Below are 22,283 nucleotides of genomic sequence, written 5' to 3'. Positions count from 1 at the left end.
TCCACATTCTGTTATTCTCCTTTGGGTAGAATTCCATTTACTTACCCCCAAAAATGCCTTAGGGAAGGCTAAATATGTAGACTCCAGAGGCTCAGCTGTACCAATGAATAGCTGCGTGACTATGGGGAGGTTACCTAACCTCTCTTATCTTCACCTCTAATAACATGGAGATGATCATTCCTACTGCTTAGAGTGGTGGTGAGGACAGGGGACCTGGATCAGGGCTTTTCGGCCGCAGGTAGGAAGATGCAGGTGGAAGCAGATGGGATAGGCCACAGTCCATCCACGGGCGTTTTATAGAGTGAGTGCCTTCTGTAAGATTTCATTGACAAAAGTACTCCAATGGCTTAAAAACAAACAAACAAACAGGAAAAAGAAACAGGTTGAAGCCTCCACTAGAATGAATGCAAAGGACTTAGCATGTCTTATGTGCTGTCTCCACCATTCTGCTTTTCCAGACTGTCCCTTCTTCAAATCACCGTTTAACTTGTTAAAATCACTTTCGAGCCAGGGGACACTTTTCCAGGAAAGCGAGAAAATGCCAGGGAGAATCGGGGAATGAGGGCGGGGAGAGAAAAGCGTCCTAAGACTTGCATTGCACAAGCTGAAGTCTGGAATTCGCACCAGCGGGATTCCATCCTCCTCCCCCCCACCCCGCTGCTCCCCACCCCTTCTTCGGGAAGATCGCGTCTCTCCCGTCGCTCGCCCCAAGCCTCTGCTTCGTAGGTTCTGGTTTCCCAATCGATCGTGAGTTTCTAGTCCCTGGAGCTGCGTGGGTCGTGAGTTCAAGTCCCTTTCCTTCCGGAGGCGACAACGTTCCCGCGGGTCCCCGTGCCACGCAGCGCGGGCGTGCACGCCCCTCCCTGCCGGGCCGCGCTGCCAGCCCCGCCCCGCCCCTGGGTGGGAAGGTCAAGGGGCCCGGGCCCTCCCAGCCCCCCGCGCCCCTGCGCGCGCCCGCCCCTCGCTTTCTGCCCGGGCGCTCGCAGCCGAGCGCGGCCGGGGAAGGGCTCTCCTCCCAGCGCCGAGCACTGGGCCCTGGCAGACGCCCCAAGATTGTTGTGAGGAGTCTAGCCAGTTGGTGAGCGCTGTAATCTGAACCAGCTGTGTCCAGACTGAGGCCCCATTTGCATTGTTTAACATACTTAGAAAATGAAGTGTTCATTTTTAACATTCCTCCTCCAATTGGTTTAATGCTGAATTACTGAAGAGGGCTAAGCAAAACCAGGTGCTTGCGCTGAGGGCTCTGCAGTGGCTGGGAGGACCCCGGCGCTCTCCCCGTGTCCTCTCCACGACTCGCTCGGCCCCTCTGGAATAAAACACCCGCGAGCCCCGAGGGCCCAGAGGAGGCCGACGTGCCCGAGCTCCTCCGGGGGTCCCGCCCGCGAGCTTTCTTCTCGCCTTCGCATCTCCTCCTCGCGCGTCTTGGACATGCCAGGAATAAAAAGGTGGGTTCTCGGCGCTGGACTTTTCTTTCTCCAGGGTCTGGAAGCCTTGCTAAAAATCCGATGGGTGGAAAATGGTTATGGCTGCGATTCAGGCGGTGTCAGGATATTGGAAAAGGCATGAGCTAGTGATGCAATGATATTGTTAATTATAAAAAGCTGCGCCTCTGTAATTTCCATCTTGAAGCGTTCTTTTGGGAGTGGGTATTTTCTAATACAGTTTCAAAAGTCAGCATCAGAGAGGGCTGCGAAATTCTCAGCGCTTCATTCCTCTTTCTTTTCTGGAAAGGGCAGCAACTTTGTCGTTTTAAGGGATTTTTGTATGTATTTTTTAAATTTCGGGAGGCCAATTACTAGTTCACTAGCAATTACTGCGCCGCATCGGCTGATAGACAAGCAGACAGGCTAGCTGAACATCGCGGGGCTGGATTTGCTCTATGTTTGTGTGGGATTCTCACAGAAGTTTCAAGCCAATGAGAAGTGGGAACTGCAGACAGAGATACATGTAAGCAAATGTTTTGCTATTCTTTAAGGAAATTGCAATTACAGTTAAGTAATCCTTAAGTCTTGGAGACCTTTACCTAAATGACACCCACAGTCTTTATTCAGCGAGCTCTTGAAAACATACTGCTTTGAACAAATTAACCTTGTGTGCGTATGTATGTGTCTGTGGGGTGTGTGTGTGTGTGTGTGTGTGTGCTGAAAACTAAGCTGTAACAATGTCATCCTGGATTGGGGACCAGCACTTCTCTGACAGGCACTCCTGGTATTTGGTTGGTCTCTCCGGCTTTCCTTGTGTTTCAGGCTGAGGCACAACACCGGCGAACCCACCTGCTTTAGAAAGTTCCCAGGACCGGTTATGAGCACCAACCTGCCTCCCCCCAGCTATTCTTATAGTTAGTTCATTTTTGGAGTTTCCAGGGTTTTTTTTTTAAATCACAAGGTGCAGCTATTCGTGATGCTGTGAGGCAGTAGTGCTTGGGTATTCTTTCATTTTAGGAAAATCCTATTAGCCTGGAACCTGTTTGGCCCCCAGGACTCAGCTGTGGCTCTTCCAAGAGGCTGGGCTTGAGGCAAGACCTGTCCCGGGGCTGTCTCTAGCCAAAGGGAATGGGGCTGCGGGGAGTAAGGGGAAAGATGGGGTTAGCATGCCTTTTCCACTAGCTCTTGAAGTCCACTGTGTTGCAGTCAGCCTGTTCTGTCTCCAACATAAACGAGACGGGGTTTTATAACCAACTGAAAGGAAACTTCATGTGAAGAAACAGGAAAACATTGAAATTCATAATACACAGACTGCAAAATACATTTGTTATTGTTCTTTCATTCCTTCCAGATATAAATCTGGCCATGGCAAATATCAAAAAGCCCTGGGATTTGGCTCTGCACTTTATAAGGTCAGAGCTGTCTCCAGCGTTCTAGAATCTGGCTCACCCAGGCACTTAGATGAAAACTTATGGACTCTCAGCGTCCTTATTTTTTGGATTGGGGACTCGATAAAGGAAATGGCCTCGCATCTCCTAAGATTGTATCAGGGCCCTATTCCCTCTGGATGTCAGCTTAACTCCAGGTCCTCTAATACCCAGGGTTGCTGATGCAGATGGGCCATGTGTCCTGAAAGGGAGGGATTATATTGTTGCGGTGCACGTTTGTAGTAACGGGCCACAGAATTCAGCCATGTCCCCAGGTTCACTGCTCTGTTGAAGAAGCCTTCAAGATCACCTTCTCCAGGAAGTCTTGTTGCTACCCACAGCCTGGTTGTTATGGCACCCGATAGGTATTTCTTTCCATGCCCTTGCCAAGGTGTATGGACATTGTCGTGGCTCCCCAACTGGTTCTCAAGGGTAGTGGTTGTTTCACAGTTCTGTAGCTCCTCCATCTGGCATCCACACCCACAAGCAGCAGTTGCTTGGATAAACTGCTGTTGAACTGAATAATAGTACTAGATAATGCTCTGCTTTTGTTTAGATTTTTTTTTTTTTTTGAGACGGAGTCTCGCCGTCTCCCAGGCTGGAATGCAGTGGCGCAATCTCGGCTCACTGCAACCTCTGCCTCCTGGGTTCAAGTGATTCGTCTGCCTTGGCCTCCCGAGTAGCTGGGACTACAGGCGCCTGCCACCACAGTCGGATAATTTTTGTATTTTTAGTAGAGACAGGATTTCACCATGTTGCCCAGGCTGGTCTCAAACTCCTGACCTCGGGTGATCCACCCACCTCGGCCTCCCAAAGTGCTGGGATTAGAGGTGGGAGCCACCATGCCCAGCCTGATTTTGTCTTTTTTTCTACCATAACCATTTTGAAGAGTCTAGTTCAGTAGTGTTAACTGCATTCAGATTGCTGTGCAATCTCCAGAACTCTTTTCACCTTGCATGACTGAATCTCTGTACCTATTAAACAATTCCCCATCTTCCCCTCCCACTAGCCCCTGGTTACCACCATTCCACTTTTTGTCTCTGTAATTTCGACTACACTAGGTGCCTCATATAAATGGACCCATGCAGACTTTGTCTTTTTTGTGAGTGGCTTTTTTCACTTAATATAATACACTCAGGGTTCATTCATATTGTAGCATGTGTCAGAATTTCCTTCCTTTTTAAGACTGAATACTATTCCCTTGTGTGTACAGACTGCATTTTGTTTATCCATTTATCCATCGAAGGACTGCGTCCCCCTTTAGGCTATTGTGAATAATGCTGCTATGAACACAGGTTTACAAATACCTGTTTCAAGTCCTTGCTTTTAATTTTTTGAGGGTATATACCTAGAAGTAGAATGGCTGGATCACATGGAAATTCTATGTTTAGTGTTTTGGGAGTCATCATACTGTTTTCCATAGAGACTGCACCATATTTACACCAACAGTGCACAGGAGTTTCACCTTCTCCACATCCTCCCTAACGCTTGCTCTTTTCCATTTTTTAATAGCCTCAGGAGTGTGAAGTAGTAGAGATTTTGTATTTTTATTTTGTTTTTATTTTTTGAGACAGAGTCTCGCTTTGTCTCAGAGCGTGTGCCACCATGCCTGGCAAATTTTTGTATTTTTAGTAGAGAGACAGGGTTTCACCATGTTGGCCAGGCTGGTCCCGAACTCCTGACCTCAGGTGATCTTCCTGCCTCGGCCTCCCAAAGTGCTGGGATTACAGGCATGAGCCACCGCACCTGGCCGCTTTTGTATTTTTAAAGCAATCTTGCTGGCCACAATCTTACTGGATTAAAGCCTGTGCGTGGCGAAGGGCAGAGTTGCAGACTCCCAGAGCATCACTGTCTTGTGTGTGGCAGAACTGAGCCCAGGGTGCGTGACTCCTCCTCCTGTTTTCCCACGGGTTTCATTTTCCCTGGGCTGTGCAGGTTCCCCGAGTCCTTTCCTCCATCAGGACCTGCTGGCAGCAGTTCCCGCAGGCCACACTCTTCAGGGGACAGGGCCACCCCAACCCATCCACTGACGGGGGATTTTCATGCATGTGGACTCAATGCTCTGGTTCAGTGACTTCCTGTGACACCTTTCTTTGGTGCCACTCAAAGTGCCTCATGTTGTCACTTTCTTTTCCTTTCACTGTTTGGGGGCATGATGATGGCTTATTCACTCTGTAATCATGTCAGCATAAAGATGTTCAAAAGTCAAGCACATCTCACATAAAGAATAAAGACCAAGGAACTGGTTAATACCATAGTGGGAGGTTTTAGCTTTTTTGGGGGGTGGGGGGAGGACAAGGTCTCGCTCTGTCACCCAGGCTGGAGTGCAGTGGTATGATCTCAGCTCACTGCAGCCTCAAACCCCCTGGGCTCAGGTGATCCCACCTCAGCCTCCCGAGTAGCTGGGACTTTAGGTGCGTGCTATCATGCCCAGTTAATTTTTTTTTTTTAATTTTGTAGAAATGGGGTTTCACCATGTTGCCCAGGCTTGTCTCAAACTCCTGGGTTCAAGCAATCCTCTTGCCTCAGCCTCTCAAAGTGCTGGGATTACAAGCGTAAGCCACCGCACCTGACCTTAGCTTTTTTTTTTTGAAGCAGCCAAACCCTTTATTAAAAAGTGTGATCTAACACATGATCCCAACGCAGGAGGCAAGTAGAAGAGGTGTGGTTCTGCTTGGGTGGTCGCGGTGTCTGGAACCACCATGACCTCCCTGGAGCACACCCCACCCCATACAAGCCCAAGGTGATATCACCGTTACACGTCACGGGCCGCATGCGACCCACACTCCCCTAGACCTGAATCTGTCTTGGGCGTTTATATTTGACTTTTCACCTCCACAGGATACTCACTGTTACCATTCTGGCTCTCTGTCTTCCAAGCCCTGGGAATGCACAGGTAAGATTTTTATTTTTAAAAAATATCTACAAGCGTATTAAAATCCGGGGTGAGGGAGTCCAGCCTTGCGCTACGGAACCCTAGGTTTGTGGGGGTGGGAGTGGCTTTACAGTTGACCTCATCTGAGCTCTTCATTCTCAGAGGTTAACAGTGGAAGCTCAGAGAAAGTGAGACTTGGCCCAGGTGACATGACTTGTAAGTGACAAGGCTGGGGCTGGTACTCAGTTTCCTGACTCCCAGTCCAAGACTCTTTTCTATTTTATTATAAGTTCTAGGGTACATGTGCAGGATGTGCAGGTTTGTTACGTAGGTAAATGTGGGCCATGGTGGTTTGCTGCACCTATCAACTCATCACTAGGTATTAAGCCCAGCATGCATTTTTAATCAGATCACATGGCCTCATTTGTGCCCCTCACAGCAGGCCTCAACCTACCTTCAGTGTTGGAAAGTAAAATATGCTGTAGTGTTTCTGGGCAATGGCACCTGAGGACCCCCACGGGTCTGCATGTGTTGCCACAGACACACCCCTCCTGGAGGAGGTGGGAGAGGAAGTGGGTGTTACCCAAACATCCCAGCATGTAGTGTTGCATAATTCAGCTCCAAACCTAGGAGGGCCCATCCCTGGGCTGAAACCCCTCAGAGGAGTAAGAAGGGGGTGGGTGAGGCCAGGCTCAGGGCCTTAGGGGTTCTGGAAGAAGCTTGTAGCATCCTGGACTTTATTTTAAGCAACAGGAGAGATGGACTCCTGTGTGTCAGCCCTGAAATGTGGGCAGATCCCTCCTGAAAACTCCGAGTGGCCTCTCTGTGTCTCTGGCTCAGGAAAGAAATGAGAGAAGCCCTATCTCTGAGCAGGCTGAGGGCTGCAGGCAGGTAGGGGAGCATTTTCTCTCTTCATATTAAGAATTTTGAAGCATATTCAGGCCACTGGCAATGGGAAGGATCTTGGGAGGAGTAACAAAGAATTTTAGACCTTGCGGTTTTCTAAGGCAGCCTCATGGTGTACACATGAAGACAGGTAGGCCCCAAGGGCAGAGGTTCAGGGTCGTGTTTACTGCACTTTAGGCACTTTATATAGATTAACATACATCGTCCTTACCACCATTTTGAACTACGTACATACCCCCCCATTTTACAGATGGGGAAACTGAGGCATAGAACAGTTACGCAGAGAGTAGGGGCTACAGTGAGAATTTGAAGCCATGCCCTGGTCCAGCAGACTTGAACCTATGCCAGTCCTTGACAACCAGAGCTGGAACCTGGGTCTCCTGGCCTCCCAGCTTCCCGGCACAGCTTCCTGGCTCGTCTGTTCCACTTCCTTTGCCCCAACTCCCTGGGACCCCTGAACCCTCTCCTGGGAGTGCAGGCCATATACATCATCTCCGCAAATCAACCAACAGCTCAGCGAAGCCCAACCTCCGAAGCTGTAGAAAAGGCCAGGGATGGGAGCTCCTAGAAAATGTCAGGCCCTGGGGTCTTCCTGAAGAGTCCACCCAACACATTTTTTTTTTAAGTACATAAACTTGTAGCTCAAGTTGTATGTAAAAGCTACAACCCTCTGGAATTGTTGAGATCTATCTCTTTCTGGAAGCATCTTTATGTCGTCATCTTGCTGAGGTTGAAGTGGAGAAATTTACTCAATTCAACTTTTCTTAGAAAACTGACCACATCTCTGTGTAGCTTTTATTTACGTACAGACATCAAAATCAGGTAGAGGATTTCATGGGGGCAAATAACTCATATTCGACACTCTGAAGGCGAGGTAGCACCTAAAGAAAGAGTCATTGCCCTTAAAAGCAGTCTTACTCATTTCCAGAAAGGGGATGAAAGGGAGCATGCCACATTAGGCTCAGCAGATATGATTCCTCTTGCTCTTCATAACTACAGCATTAAAAAACCTGAAAACTGTCTGCTAAAAATGGGAGCTATGAAGCAATGGTACAGGGAGTTTTTTTTAATAAAGTTTTTCTAAAAACACAGAGATGGGGTCTTGAGGGCGGTCTCAAAATCCTGCGCTCAAGAAATCCTTCCTCCTCAGCCTCCCAAAGTGCTGGGATTACATGCATGAGCCACTGCGCCTGGCCTGGTGTGGGGAGTTTAGAAAGTAGTTCTAAGTATAAAATAATTACAAGGAAAAATTTTAGAAGAACAAATAGGGGTTATAACACAGGTATTGGTATTTTGGAGGCCTTTCTTTTTTGCTCCATTTCCCCAACTTTCTGTGTTGCAGCAATAAGACTTTTATGGTGTGAAATGACCTTGCCTGTTTCTCCTCTCTCCTTCCCTGCAGGCACAGTGCACGAATGGCTTTGACCTGGATCGCCAGTCAGGACAGTGTTTAGGTATGAGCCACTGTGGATCCTTCACTGGGGTGGAGGCATTCAGCCCAGTTGCAGTGCTATTTATTTCTTTCTCTGTTGTTCAATGATTAGCCATGCCCATGGGAGAATACAGTGACATGGAATGACTGAAGTCAGTGGTGCCCTTTTATTGATCACCTTCTTTGTGCCTGGCCTTGAGCTAAGCACTGAGAGGGGTGAAAGAATTGATCTCTGTTCTCTTGAAGGTTTCTATTGGATTGGTGTTTCCTAGGGCTGCCGTAACAAATTACCACCAACTTAGTGGCTTAAACAACACCAATGTATGATTTTACAGTTCAGTAGGTCAGAAGTTTGACTTGAGTCTCCACCAGAATAGAATTAAGGTGTCAGTAGGGCTGTGTGCTCTTCTGGAGGCTCTAAGGGAGACTTTTATTCCCTTCTGGTTGTTGGCAGAATTGAGTTTCTTGTGGTTGTAGGACTGAGGTTCTGTTTCCTTGCTGACTGTCAGTGGAGGGCAATTCCTACCTTTTAGAAGCCTCCTGCTTTCTTTGGCTGGTGGCTCCTCCCTCCATCCTCAAAGCCAACACAGCGAGTCAAGCGTTTCTCACTTTGAATCTCTTCTTTTTCTGTTGTAGCATCTCTCTGACCAATCAGCCTCTTCTTCTTCTACTTTTAAGAACTCCTGTGAATATATCGGGCCCACCCAGAAAATCCAGGATAACCTCCCCATCTCAAGGTCAGCTGCTTAGTAAACTTAATTCCAGCTGCTACCTTAATTCCCCTTTGCCATGTAACCCAACCTATTCACAGGTTCTGAGGACTAGGAAGAGATTTTGGAGTGTTTGTGGGGGTCATTCTCTTAGCATGCCATCTTTTGGAATGGACTCTGCAAAAGAAGAGGAGAAAGTAATACCTTATGTCCAGGGTCAATAAAGCATCGATGGGGCCGGGTGCGGCGGCTCATGCCTGTAATCCCAGCACTTTGGGAGGCCGAGGCGAGTGCATCACCTGAGGGCAGGAGTGCGAGACCAGCCTGACCAACATGGTGAAACCCTGTCTCTACTAAAAATACAAAAAAATTAGCCAGGTGTAGTGGCACGTGCTTGTAGCCCCAGCTACTCAGGAGGCTGAGGCAGGAGAATGGTTTGAACCTGGGAGGCAGAGGTTGCAATGAGCTGAGATCGCACCACTGTACTCCAGCCTGGGCAACAGAGAGAGACTCTGTCTCAAAAAAAAAAAAAAAAAAATTAATGGAGGTCACATTTGAATTGGGTATTGAAAGATGAACAGGATCCTAAGAAATGCCATTCCAGGTAGAAGGAACAGCATTAACAAGGACCAGGTGTGGAAAGGACACTCAGAGCATGGAATAGTTTGTTGTTGACAGAGCATAGGGCATATGAACGGAAGAAGACAGCCCTACTTGCCCCATCTTAGGGGAAGTATTTAGCTTTTAAATTATATTTAATTTAAGCAAAATCATTTGTCTTCTCCGAGCTAACGTCACCATGCTCCAGAGGGGAGATAGATGGTTTGAAAAACCGATGAACAGTGAGGAATAAAACCCTGTCCTGGGAAATCTGGGCTTACGTTTTGATTTTAAAATAAGGCGTTTTGATTTGAAGATTTGATGAGGAATCAAGAGTAGAGCAGTGGCCTTCTTTTCTGGCCCCCCATTTCAGCGATGGCTTCAGGCTTCAAGCTGGAGAACAGGCTGTTGCATTCTGCACCTTGCCATTGCTTTTACCTCTGGTAGGATTGGGTGTGAGTTTCTCAGATGAGATGCTGGGGGTGAGTTGTTGGGTGCAGGCATGTGGTCTCCAGTCTCTAGCCCCGCACAGAGCAGACTCCAAGGCTGCTGACATGGCTCAGTATACGGGATCATGTCTACTGCTCGCTGGAGCCACAGTTCAGGCCTCCCCTGTCTGTACCCTAGCAAGGCTGATTTTCTAGAGAGTCCACCTCTCCCCTTTCAGACATAACAAGCAGAGCCCAGCCTGGCTGGAAATTGTTGGCTGGCACAGAGCTGACTTGAAAGCAAAGCTCTGCTTTCTTAACAGGCAACTAGCTCTCAGTCAAGCCTTTTCTTTTTTTCTTTTTTCTTTTTTTTGTATTTGTTTTTGTTTTGAGACAGAGTTTCCCTCATGTCGCCCAGGCTGGAGTGCAATGGCGCAATCTCAGCTCACTGCAACCTCTGCCTCCCGGGTTCAAGCGATTCTTCTGCCTCAACCTCCCAAGTAGCTGGAATTACAAGCATGCGCCACCACACCCATCTAATTTTTGGTATTTAGTAGAGATGGGATTTCCCCATGTTGGGAGGCTGGTCTTGAACTCCTGACCTCAGGTGATCCACCTGCCTCAGCCTCCCAAAGTGCTGGGATTACAGGCATGAGCCACTGTGCCCAGCCTAAGCCTTGTCTTTTCCTGATGCAAGAGACTCTTTCTCGACTGACCACTGTTACTTGAAGTAGAAGTGGAGACAATTGTTAGGCCCATCCCAGTATTTTCAGAGTACAGTATGTGCACACGAGGATCCCTGATGTATTAGATGGTACAGCTGCAGATAAACACTCTTTATTTTAATAGTGTGTATTTATTTTTACTGTTACCTTCTACTTATGCTAGTTTTCACTTGCTGTAGTCATGTAAGATTTTAAAAATACATTTATTTGGGCTTCAAATATGGGCTTATTTAAAGAAAGAGTATGTGCAAATGATAGTACAGGTTTGTTTTAGTCCGTTCTCTGTTGCTTATACCTAAATACCTAAAACTGGGTAATTTATAAAGAAGAGGAATTTATTTCTTACAATTGTGGAAGCTGAGAAGTCCAAGGTTGAGGATCTCCATCTGGTGAGGGCCTTCTTGCTGGTGGGGGCTCTCTGCAGAGTTCTGAAGTACGCAAGGCATCACACGGTGAGGGGCCTGGGCTGCTAGCTGAGGTCTCTCTTCCTCTTCTTAGAAAGCCACCAGTTTCATTTCCAAGATAACCCATTAACCCATTAATCTATGAGTAGATTAATCCATTCATGAGAGTACAGCCCTCAGGATCCAATCACCTCTTAAGGGCCCCACCACTCAATATTGCAACACTGGGGATTAAGTTTCAATATGAGTTTTGGAGGGACATTCAAACTATAGCAAGCTTTTTGTAGATATGGTCAAAATCATGATGCTGGTATTTGAAAGGCTGATGTTTGAGTGACACTGGTTACTTTGATTCACTTCAGCCAACATTTAGGGGTACCTTACCGCGATGAGTTGGGACCGCCCTAGGTGTTTGGGAGTGCTTCCTCCACGCCTGGTACCAAGTTCTGCTTAAATATGCACCGGACACAACGCAGTTGGGGTGCCACTAATGCTCGCCCTTTCTGTGCCTTCCAGATATTGATGAATGCCGAACCATCCCCGAGGCCTGCCGAGGAGACATGATGTGTGTTAACCAAAATGGCGGGTATTTATGCATTCCCCGAACAAACCCTGTGTATCGAGGGCCCTACTCGAACCCCTACTCGACCCCCTACTCAGGTCCGTACCCAGCAGCTGCCCCACCACTCTCAGCTCCAAACTATCCCACGATCTCCAGGCCTCTTATATGCCGCTTTGGATACCAGATGGATGAAAGCAACCAATGTGTGGGTGAGTAGCCCGGCCTTTTGTTCCTCTCCGCTGTGCTTTGGTGAAGACATCGTCTGTATCTGGCATGCTCACCACAAATGGGTTGTTAGTTGCCATTCAATGCACCAGTGAAACAATGACTTACTCTCTGCATACTTATTTCACTCTTAGCAGCCTGTATCTCTGGGTTCCTGCCCAACTAGGGAGGTTATTTTGCTGTTTTGTTCACAGTTCTCCAGAAAACCAATTTTTTTCTTTATTTTACTTTCATCTATCTACCTACCTATCTGTATCTATCTATCTATAACTCATCTATATACTTAAAGACCAAAGTAATATTTTCTCAAATAACCAATACATCTGGTCAGACTTATTACAGTAAGTAAATCTCAGAGGAAGATCTAGAAAGGGCCAAAGCTCTGTCCTCAGCCCCCGCACCCTTGATTGGAACATGTGCTTCTGCGATACAAGAAGCCTTGAAGGGCACGGCCAGCTGTTCTGGAAAGAAAATTAGGTTACTTGGGTTGGAACTAATGTGCTTTTGACCAAAAGGAGCCTCACTGATAGGAACTCATAGCAAGAATGCACCTCCGGGAAGAAGCAGGCACAAAGGAATTGGCAAGGGGTGTGACCAGTGCCCTAGAGAGCTTTAGGTTCTGTTGGCCAGCGTAGCCTTGGAGGAGAGTTACCTAGGATCCTCCCTGGTCCCTTTAGCTGTGGTCAGACCAAAATCTTGTAACTGTCTCCAGCTCTGGAAGATGGTGTATAGAGTGAAAGCTCTAAACTTTTTGATCGTGCATCCCATCTGCAAAATCTTTTTGAGCCTGGATCCCCATTATATGGATATTTATAAATTATATACATACCCTGTCTTACTAATATGGATTGCAGAATATAAACTTCACATAAGAAATATGAAATTTAAAAGGATGAGATAAAAATAAATATGAAACTGGGAGTGGTGGCACGTGCCTGTAGTCTCAGCAACTCAGTAGGGTGAAGGGGGAGATCACTTGAGCCCAGGGGTTCGAGGCTATGGTGCGCTGTGATGGCGCCTGTGAATAGTCACTGCATTCCAGCCTGGGCAACATGGTGACACCTTGTCTCTTAAGAAAAAATATATATGAATTGAAGTTTTATTATTTTTTTCCTCTACCCCAAAAGTTTGGGAGACCATTGGTCTAGCAAGATTTTTGTTTGTCCCATTTTGTTTTTTGTTTTTCCCATTTTTGTTTGTCCCAAGATTTTGTTGTCCCATTTCAGGGCTCTGGAGTGTTGAGCTGTAACCCACTATTAGGGAAGCTGTGTTGGTTAATTTAAGGTGTCTTCTATATGCTTATATGAAGGAGTGTGCATTCTCATTTGAATACAATAATTGCAGACAAGTGTCTTCAGAGCTATGAGGGAACACTGGGTATGCTTGAACCCAAACTTCTGCATTTTCGCTGGTCTCAAGGCGTGTGGTCTCTGTGTGTGTTGGCGTGGGGAGAGAGAAAGAGTGAGAAAGACAGAGCTGGTTAATGTTTACCTTAAACGTAGATGACTGTGCAAAGGGAATGAGCGCAGGGTCCGGTCAAGCCAACTTTGGTGGAGAAGATGGTAACATGCTTCCTTATAACCAGCATCAGGAGGAAAGACCTTTGTAACTGGAAGGGACTTTTTTTTACCAATCTTTAACTTCAACTTCTTCATTTTGTAGAAAGGAGAGTGTGGACTCCAACCAGTTAGGTAATTACAGAGGTAGGATGCCAGTCCAGCTCCCCTAACTTCTCCCCTGTCTACAATCTCCTAACTATAGGAAATGACCTCTCCTATCTGGTAGAAAAGAAATGATCCCAAAAGAAAATGCAGAGATAGAGGTGGGAGGTGCTGCTCTTCCAGGATGTCACGTGGGGGCTGGATAAGCCAAGTGATCAGCCCTTATGTGTCTTGAGGTGAGGAAGAGGGTGTAATGATTCTTTCGAGGCACTCTGCGGTTTTGGCAGGGGGCCTTGGGTGGTCGTGGTGTAGACAGCTCTAGCTGATGCCTCAGGCAAGCTCAGCGGCCTCCTTTGCAGAACAGCTGGGAACTGCTGTGGCTTTCTCCAAAGTGTCTCCCTCCTTCCCCTAAACCTCTTTCCAGGGTCCCAGTGCCCTTGACAATGAGGACATGGCTGGGAAACCTATTCCTCCCCTGGTGCCTCTGACATCATGCCATTTATGGCTCTGAACCTGTCACACGGGAGATGCGGAACTTTCATAATGGCCCTTTTGTAAGGAGAATACAATCTAGGAGCCCTAGTGAGGACTGGCACCAGGCCCATCCATTTCCAAAAAGTTCAGCATTATGCATTCATAAGTCCTGAGTTCTTTCTAACTTCCCTTCACCCCACCCCATGGTTTCCTGGTTTTACACAGGGCTTTCACATGGCCCTCGCTGAGGTCCCTCTGCGTATTGTAAAGAGCTGGCATTGTGGGGGTGGGGGGAAGTAAGAGAAGGGATGGGAAAGGGAGGCTCTTTCTACCTACCGCTCCTTCCAAGAACTGGGATGGAAGAGAGGTGGACCTGGGAGCAGGTGGAAGGGAAGCAAGGCACCATGGCGGAAGGTGGGAGGGAAGGAAACCAGATGGGGGGATCATTGAGAAGAGACAAGGAGGTGAGTGTGGAGGTGTCACTGCCCGGAGAATGGGGGTGTTTTCCAGAGCACAGCTCTGATCCTGTGGAGGAGGCATTGCATGAGCAGTGGGTAAGTCAGGGAGACTTGGGAAACATTTCTGAAACTTTAGTGTTCTAGGAGAGGAGGAAACATCTCCAAAGGTGTCTTGTCCTCTTCATCAAAATAAGAATAGCGATCAACAGTAACATCCACAGCAGCAGTGGTAATAATATGAAACACTTGGATAGTACTTGTGTGCTAGGACCTTTACAATAATTAATGCGCTTGGTCCTCATAACCACCTACAAGGTAAAACTATTATCATTCCTATTGTACCCATGAGGAAACCGAAGCAGAGAAGCTAAGAAACCTGTTCAAAGTCACACAGCAAGTGAGGGGCCGAGTCATGATTTGAACCATTCAGGCTTTGAATGAGAAAACAGGCTCAGTGAGGTATAGATTTGTTCAAGGGTGCTCAGAGTCAGTGCTGAAGTCAGGATTAAAAACAAGGTCCTTCTCTTGCTATTTTTGTTTTCTGAGACAGGGTCTGGCTGTTACCCAGGCTGTAGTGCAGTGGCACAATCACTGCAACCTCTGCCTCCTCGGCTCAAGCGATCCTCCCATTTCAGCCTCCCAAGTAGCTGGGACTACAGGCATGTGCCACCATGATCCTCGATCACTGCAACCTCTGCCTCCTGGGCTCAAGTGATCCTCTCATTTCAGCCTCCCAAGTAGCTGGGACTACAGGCATGTGCCACCATGCCTGGCTTATTTTTGTATTTTTTTGGTAGAGACAGGGTTTTGCCATGTTGCCCAGGCTGGTCTCAAATTCCTGGGCTCAAGCAATCCTCATGCCTCGGCCTCCCACAATGCTGGGATTATAGGTGTGAGCCATGGCACCCAGCTATCTCTCTTTTTTTTTCATAATGAAACTTTTTGTTCTGTAAAATTTTGAACCTAGTCAAAAGTAGAAAGAGCATAGTAAGCACCTACCTACTTATCACCCAACTTCTGTAGTTATCAGCACGGGCACAATCTCCTTTCTTCTTTACACTCTACTCAGTGCATTAATTTAAAGCAAATCCCAGACATCATATAATTTCATTCTTAAAGACTTCAGAATTATCTCTAAGAGATAAAGAAATTCTTTACAAAATTCTTTACAAAAACAAATTTAAGGCCAGGCACAGTGGCTCATGCCTGTAATCTCAGCACTTTGGGTGGATCACCTGAGGTCAGGAGTTCGAGACCAGCCTGGCCAACATGACGAAACCCCGCCTCTACTAAAAATACAAAAATTAGTTGGGTGTGGTGGTATGCACCTGTTTTCCCAGCTACTCGGGAGGCTGAGGCAGGAGAATCGCTTGAACTCAGGAGGTGGAGGTTGCAGTGAGCCGAGCTCGTGCCACTACACTCCAGCCTGGGCGACAGAGCGAGACTCTGCCTCAAAAAAATAAAAAATTAAAATAAAAAAAACTTCCAAAAAACACAATACCATTATCAAACCTACAGAAGTCAATAATAATCTCTTTTTGTCATTAAATATCCAGGTAGTGTTCAAATCTCTCTGATTGTCTCATAAATGCCTTGCAATTTCATCACAAATGGCCAGAAGAATCCCTGCAGTCCCCGGAGTAGCATGGCTCTAACAAAATCCTGCTTTCTCAGCCACAAAACATTTCACTAACATTAGTTATTGGAGTCCCTACATTTGCCACTGAGCCAAGTTGGTTAGCAAAGCCAGAACTTGGAATATCCACCCAGAGGGATGACAAGCCGAGCCCCAAAGGGGCCATGCATACGAAGCCATCTCAGCAGCCTGTTGTCTGTTGGTTTGTTGGAATCAGATCCATGCAAATTCTGCAAATTGCATTGGTTGACAAGTCTCTTAAATGTCTTTTAGTCTTTACTGTTTCCCTGGCCACTTATTTGTTGAAGAGGCTGAGCTGCTTGTTCTGTAGAATTTCATACGTTTCGGAGGTGGCTGATTGCACTCTTGCCGGGGCGCGGGTTATCTTATTCCTTCGTCCCCTATATTTTCTTGTAAGCTGCTAATAGATCTAGGGACTTGATCCAATTCAGGTTAAATTTTTGGGCAGGCTATTTTGCAGGTAGCATCTTTGATCTTTTGCCCTCTTCATGCACTGATTTCTTCTCAAAGTGTAAGACAGTCTGCCTTGGGGAGGCAAATGAGCATCCCCTTTCATGGCGGTTTACTTTTTCTAGGGTTTGGACTCACTTTCAAGGAAGTACTCTCATCCCTTGGTGCCTCATGAAGCCATGCCGTTTCCATGGGCTGGGCGGGGCCGGGCTCAGCACCTGGGTGGCCAGTCCCTCAGAGCTTCCTCCTCAATTTTTCTGTTTTTGGTTCCACTTTGGAGGTGACTAGACCCTGTCCTTTTGGAACAATGTTTGGCCTTAGGTTTGAGTCCACAGGCCCCTAGGTGTGCACTTGGGACATTTCTGCAGACACAGTGAACAGTGACCTAGGAATTATAGTCCACGAGCCAAGCAAGTTTTGTGTTGTTCAGAAAACTGGCATCTTGGCATGACAGTGATGGGACTCATGGCTCATTAGAGTGTGTCACCCAGATCCTGGACCCTTGGGAGATCTGGTGACCAGATTCTCAGGGGAGGGAGAGCCAGACAGACATGGTTAACGGGTAAGCAGGGAGGGGCTGCTGAAGGAGAGCCTCACCCAACAGCTCACAATCAAGACCCAGACAGAGGCCAAATCAAACACATACGTAGAGTTCTGAGCTGGCCACATAGACATCCCAGAGAAGGACGGTGTGGGGCTGAGGATGGTGTGGTGCTGAAGCCTCAGGGGGTGGGGTGAGCTGGTGCCGAGTGGCTGGGGCACCCAAGATGTGGACTCCCATTCAGGAACCTTCCTCTCATGGCACGCTGCCTCTAAGACCAGGTCCCTGAACGTGGCCGCCACTCAACTCTGTCAACTCATTCCCTTGGGGGCTCAACTTGTCATCTGTCTGGGTGGACATTCCAAGTTCTAGCTTTGCTAACCAGCCTGGCTCAGTGGCAAATGTAGGGACTCCATCAGTAACTCATGTTTGTGAAATATTTTGCGGCTGAGAAAGCAGCCTTTTACTAGAGCCCTGCTACTCTGGGGACTGCAGAAATTCCGGCCATTTGTGAAATTACAAGCAATATCTTGATTCTCTCTTCTAGTCCGGGATTTTTGTTATTGTTATTGATCTGAGAACAGGCAGAGAGCAACACATGGAATCCTTTTGGAAGGTGGGTGGTGTTGGTCTGAGGCTTTCTCTTGAGTTATTTTTCCTGAAAGCCAGCCAGTACTTCTTCAGTCAACCAATGTGTACAGAGTGCCTTGTTGGTGCCAGGCTCTGGCCTAGGCACCGAGGGGGATGTGGAGTTTTGCATGGCCATGGAGCTCTCTCTAGAGCTTGTGGACAAGGAAGGGAGATTAAACACAACACAAGCACAAGCAGCTGAAATTCAAGATGGCCTCTGATGAGTTCCTGAGATGGTACAAAAAGAAGGCAGAGATAAGAAGCCTTCTGGGGTGGAGGGGACTGGAACTGGGAAGTCAGACAGGCTTTGAGTCTCACCTTGGTTTGGCCACTTCCTACCTGTGAGGATGGGGGTTGGTTTCCTCATCTGTAAAATGGATATAACCACGCCTGTCTCACAGATAACATGTGCAAACACCTTGCCAGTGTTTACGCAGAGTATCCCATAGTAAACGTTAATTGGGAAAGATTTGTGGAGAAGGCTGCTAGGGTCTTGAGATGATAACCCAGGGGAAGATTCACAGAGTCTGAAAATGCATCAAACGTCTAATTCTTCAAAACCTTTAAAATGACCTAAAACCGAGCCTAGTACACATTTACCTTGCAGGCCTCGAAGGGCTTTCCCCAGCTAAGCCTGATGTGGCTTCACTCGGAATCTGCTTGGAAATGGCAGCAGAACCTGGGATTATTTAAATTGTGAGACAGAAAAGTGGGAAGTGGGAACAAATGTGGCATAAAGGCCGGGGCAAGTAGAAACCTCAGCCCCTAATGCTGACAGGACTGTGGTTAGCAAAAACTAGGGAGGAGAAGGCGGCCTTCACTCCAACAGACTTTTCTTCGTTTTTATACAGTCCTCTGGCTTGGTCTGTAACTTGAAACTCAGTCCTCAGGCTGAGACCAGAAGGAAAATGCGTGAAACAGATCTGGAGGAAAATGCGTGAAACCATGAAACTGATTCTTTAGCTGCTGAGGGCATTGGGACTACGCAGGCCCAGAGAGGAAATGGGATCGCACTGAGGTGGGGGTTCTGCAGCTGGGTTCGCTCAGATGTCTTTGTGAATTGGCCCCAGCAAGCTTGTTCATGGGCATGGCCTCCCCAGGTTTCCCACCTTGCTGCAAGTCTTTCCCTATCATTGCTGGGATGATGGGCAAGTGGCTTCACTTCTCTAAACCTCAGATTTTCCTCCTGTAAACAGGGATAACAGTACCAACCGCCACAGGAAATTTGGAGAATTAAGTGAGATATGCATGCAAATTGTCTAACATCGAGGCTGGCTTATCATAGGGGCTCCTAAGTTAGTTACTGTAATTATTGTTTTCATTATCTCAAATCTCATCATTCCGTGATGACTTCTCCTGCTCCAAACCCCTAGTCCTGTTATTCCATTATTTTTTATTCTTTCTTCTGGGAATTAGATTTAATAGTGTGTGTCATTTAGGGAGTTGAAAGTTGAATTCTTGCCAATTTTCAGCAGTAGGAGTTGGGGTTAACTTGTGCTTCCAGGGAGACACAAACACAGACAGGACTCCAGGAAGTTGTCCAGGACAGCTGTTCCCAAAAGTAACTGTGCCCATGAATCACCTGGGGAAAATGCAGTTCTGACTCAAGAGGTCTGGGGTGGGCCCCAAGGGTCTGCATTTTCTTATAAGCCCCCAGGTGATGCCACGCTGCTGGTCCAGGGAACACCCTTTAATTAGCAAGGCCCTAGTTCATCTGTCTATTTTTCGACAGAACTGTGTTTAAAGAAAGGTAGAAGGTTTATTTTTTTCATGCAATTTGTATATTGTTTGAATTTGTTAGAAGAATGTGTTACTTATTTAAAAACAAAACACAAACTGGAAAGAAATGATTTTAAGGCCTAGATTGAGGTAGCATGGTGTAGTGGTAAAGGGATGAGATGAGACATTAGTAAGAACTGGATTTTGATCCCAGATTTGCTACTTATTAGCTGTGTGACATTTAGAAAGCCACTTGGCCTCTCTGGCCTAAGTTTTATTATCTGTGAAAAGAAAGGATGGTATTATACTACGGGTCGTAATCTGGGGTCTGTGGATATAAATCAAGGGATCTATCGTCATATTTTTCCCCACTAACTTTGAATTGAGATTTAGCATTACTGTCCATTGTAGGCAACAGGCCACAGGACTATTAGCAGTACCTGGGATGGTATTGACAAGAGAATCAGATATTTACATATCACATTACAGCTGTGGCAGTTATTTTGAAATACTTGGAAGTATTTTGAAATGTTTTGAAACCTTCAAAATCATAGAAGATACTAGATCTGCCTAATTTTTTTTTAATGCACTGATAAACAAGTATCTATATCACTGTATCACACGTGTGTGTGTCGTGTGTGTGTGTGTGTGTGTGTGTGTGTGTTTTGAGACAAGGTCTTTTTTTTTTTGAGATGGAGTCTCACTCTATCGCCCAGGCTGGAGTACAGTGGCACGATCTTGGCTCACTGCAAACTCTGCCTCCCACGTTCATGCCATTCTCCTGCCTCAGCCTCCAGAGTAGCTGGGACTACAGGCGCCTGCCACTGCGCCCGGCTAATTTTTTGTATTTTTAGTAGAGATAGGGTTTCACAGTGTTAGCTAGGATGGTCTCGATCTCCTGATCTCATGATCTGCCCACCTGGGCCTCCCAAAGTGCTGGGATTACAGGTGTGAGCCACTGCGCCCGGCCTGAGACAGGGTCTTGCTCTGTTATCCAAGCTGGATGGATTACAGTGGCATGATCTCTGCTCACTGCAACCTCAACCTCCCAGGCATAAGTGACCCTCCCATCTCAGCCTCCCGAGTAGCTGGGACTACCAGTACATGCCACCATGCCCAGCTAACTTTTGTATCTTTTGTAGAGACAGGGTCTTGCTATGTTGTCCAGGCTAGTCTCTAACTCCTGGGCTCAAGCGATCCTCCTTCCTTGGCCTCCCAAAGTGCTGGGATTACAGGTGTGAGCTGTCATGCCCAGCCATACATTTGTTTTTTAAATATTTTGATAGCTACATTTCAGTACAATTGTTTTCTTTCGTAATCCTCTGAGTTTTATTTTATGCAATTTAAGGCATTATTCTGAGAAGGGAGTACATGGGCTTTAGCAGTCTGCCAAACAGGTTCAAGGCACACACAAAAAGGTTTAAATTCCCTGGTTCTGATGATTTCTCAGGTTTCCTGCAACTCAAGAATGTTCTACTATTCTAAATCTTCCCAATCTTTAGGAAACATAATTTTTTGCGTTAGCCCTTTCCCACCTGGATTGCCTAGGTGATGCAGCTCTTCTCTGTTGCGTGTGTTTCAACAGCACACGTGCCTGCTGACACCTGCCGGGACCCTACCAAGTCTCCACTTGTGAGGAAGTCCCTTCCACCCTCAGTGGTAGATGGCTTTGGTTATTGGCACTGGTCTGGTGAGGTTCAGTGCACTGACTGGCCTCATGTTCTGGGTGGGGTCCCACTGGTGGGCCATGCCCAGCCCTTGGTGCCTTTGTGTAGTAGGTCACTTCCCCAGTGGCTAGCGTGGCAGTCTTTTCAATGACCTACAAGTTTTTCTTGGCTCTCATCTTATGTTCCTTGGTCTGGTCATGTTACTTTTATTTCTACTCCACTCTGGAATTAGCCAGTTGTGTGTGAAAAGCGAGTGGTGTTGCAGAGGATGGATGAAGTGTGGACTTTTTAATGGCAGGACCATTCAGCTCTGGTCTGGCAAAAGTGGCTGCATTACCAAGTCTCCAGAGAGCACTGCCTGGAGGGCAGGAGGTTGAAGTTACCTGCCAGGTTGCAAATAGCCTCGAATGCCAGGGCCAGAGCTGAGCTGACTGTTTAGCACATGTCTTTTAAGTTAGTAGGAGGTGCATGCTATGATACTCCTTAGAGAAGTGCAGTCATTCTAAATGTGTTGAGATGGAGCAAGGTGATCACAGCATCTCTTTTGTTGTCAAGGCTAGTTTTAGATTTCTTTTCAAAATCCTTCTGATGTAAGTGAGTTGAATCCACCACTGGAGGACTCTAGAACAGAATGACTCACATAGGTTCTGTACAGAAATTCGCAGATGTTCTGTGGATGTTCTCTGCGGCTCTTATCTGTTTATGTGGATGGTGTCTGCATAGCATCTGCAGCTCACACCCCCAACCCTGCTGTAATGCAAGAAACAGAGGGATTTGGGGGATTTGGGAGATGTTTATGTTATCAGGGATGTTAAATGAAAGAAGTAAAAATACCATATGAATGCAAGGCATTCATTTTATGGAGAGTGTGTGCCTGAGTGGAATAAAACGGATTGAAACAATAAATGAGGAATCCTGTTTGATGTTGACGACAACAGCTTCATGTAAATATCATCCCATAGGCCCAAGCTATTTCTTTTGTGGGGAAAAAGAGAGATCTTCATTTCTCAAAGGATCTGAAGTGAGCAATTCAATGATGCCAGGCACTAGTGGTAGAGAGTGTGATGCAGTGGAACGAGCATGGGCTTAGATTCACACAGACGTGGGTTCGAATCCTATCACTGCACCATTGCAAAGCCTTTAAATCCTTTGAGTGTGTCCCAGCTACAAGATGGGACAATGATGCTTATCTTCCGGGAATGTTTTGAGGCTTAGTGAAGGCAGGATAGTCAGGTCTTCACCCTCTAAGCAATCGCGTTGTCACTTCCCCCCGTCCACTGCCCCCCGTCCACTCCCCACCATCCACTC

General features: G+C 46.9%; 1 protein-coding gene across 10 annotated transcripts in view; it reads left to right on the top strand.

The window, feature by feature from the left end:
- The first annotated feature begins 590 nt into the window (after positions 1-590).
- Positions 591-22,283, top strand: part of FBLN5 (fibulin 5) — a 78,973-nt gene continuing 57,280 nt past the window's right edge. For 2 of the 10 annotated variants that reach the window (XM_003832774.6, XM_034938024.3), the window contains exons 1-4: positions 605-1,445; positions 5,693-5,747; positions 8,035-8,086; positions 11,448-11,702. In XM_003832774.6, coding sequence (XP_003832822.1) covers positions 1,429-1,445; positions 5,693-5,747; positions 8,035-8,086; positions 11,448-11,702 — 379 coding nt within the window. In that variant the 5' untranslated portion in view covers positions 605-1,428. Of the gene's footprint in view, positions 1,446-1,594; positions 1,948-5,692; positions 5,748-8,034; positions 8,087-8,700; positions 8,802-10,195; positions 10,319-11,447; positions 11,703-22,283 lie in introns of those variants that run through there. The other 8 variants (XM_055097954.1, XM_063596379.1, XM_063596376.1 and 5 more) reach the window with 8 other exon arrangements.

Source organism: Pan paniscus, chromosome 15, assembly GCF_029289425.2.
Source record: "Pan paniscus chromosome 15, NHGRI_mPanPan1-v2.0_pri, whole genome shotgun sequence".
In the NCBI taxonomy this organism is placed as follows: Eukaryota; Metazoa; Chordata; class Mammalia; order Primates; family Hominidae; genus Pan; species Pan paniscus.
This window is presented reverse-complemented; position numbering and strand designations above follow the sequence as displayed.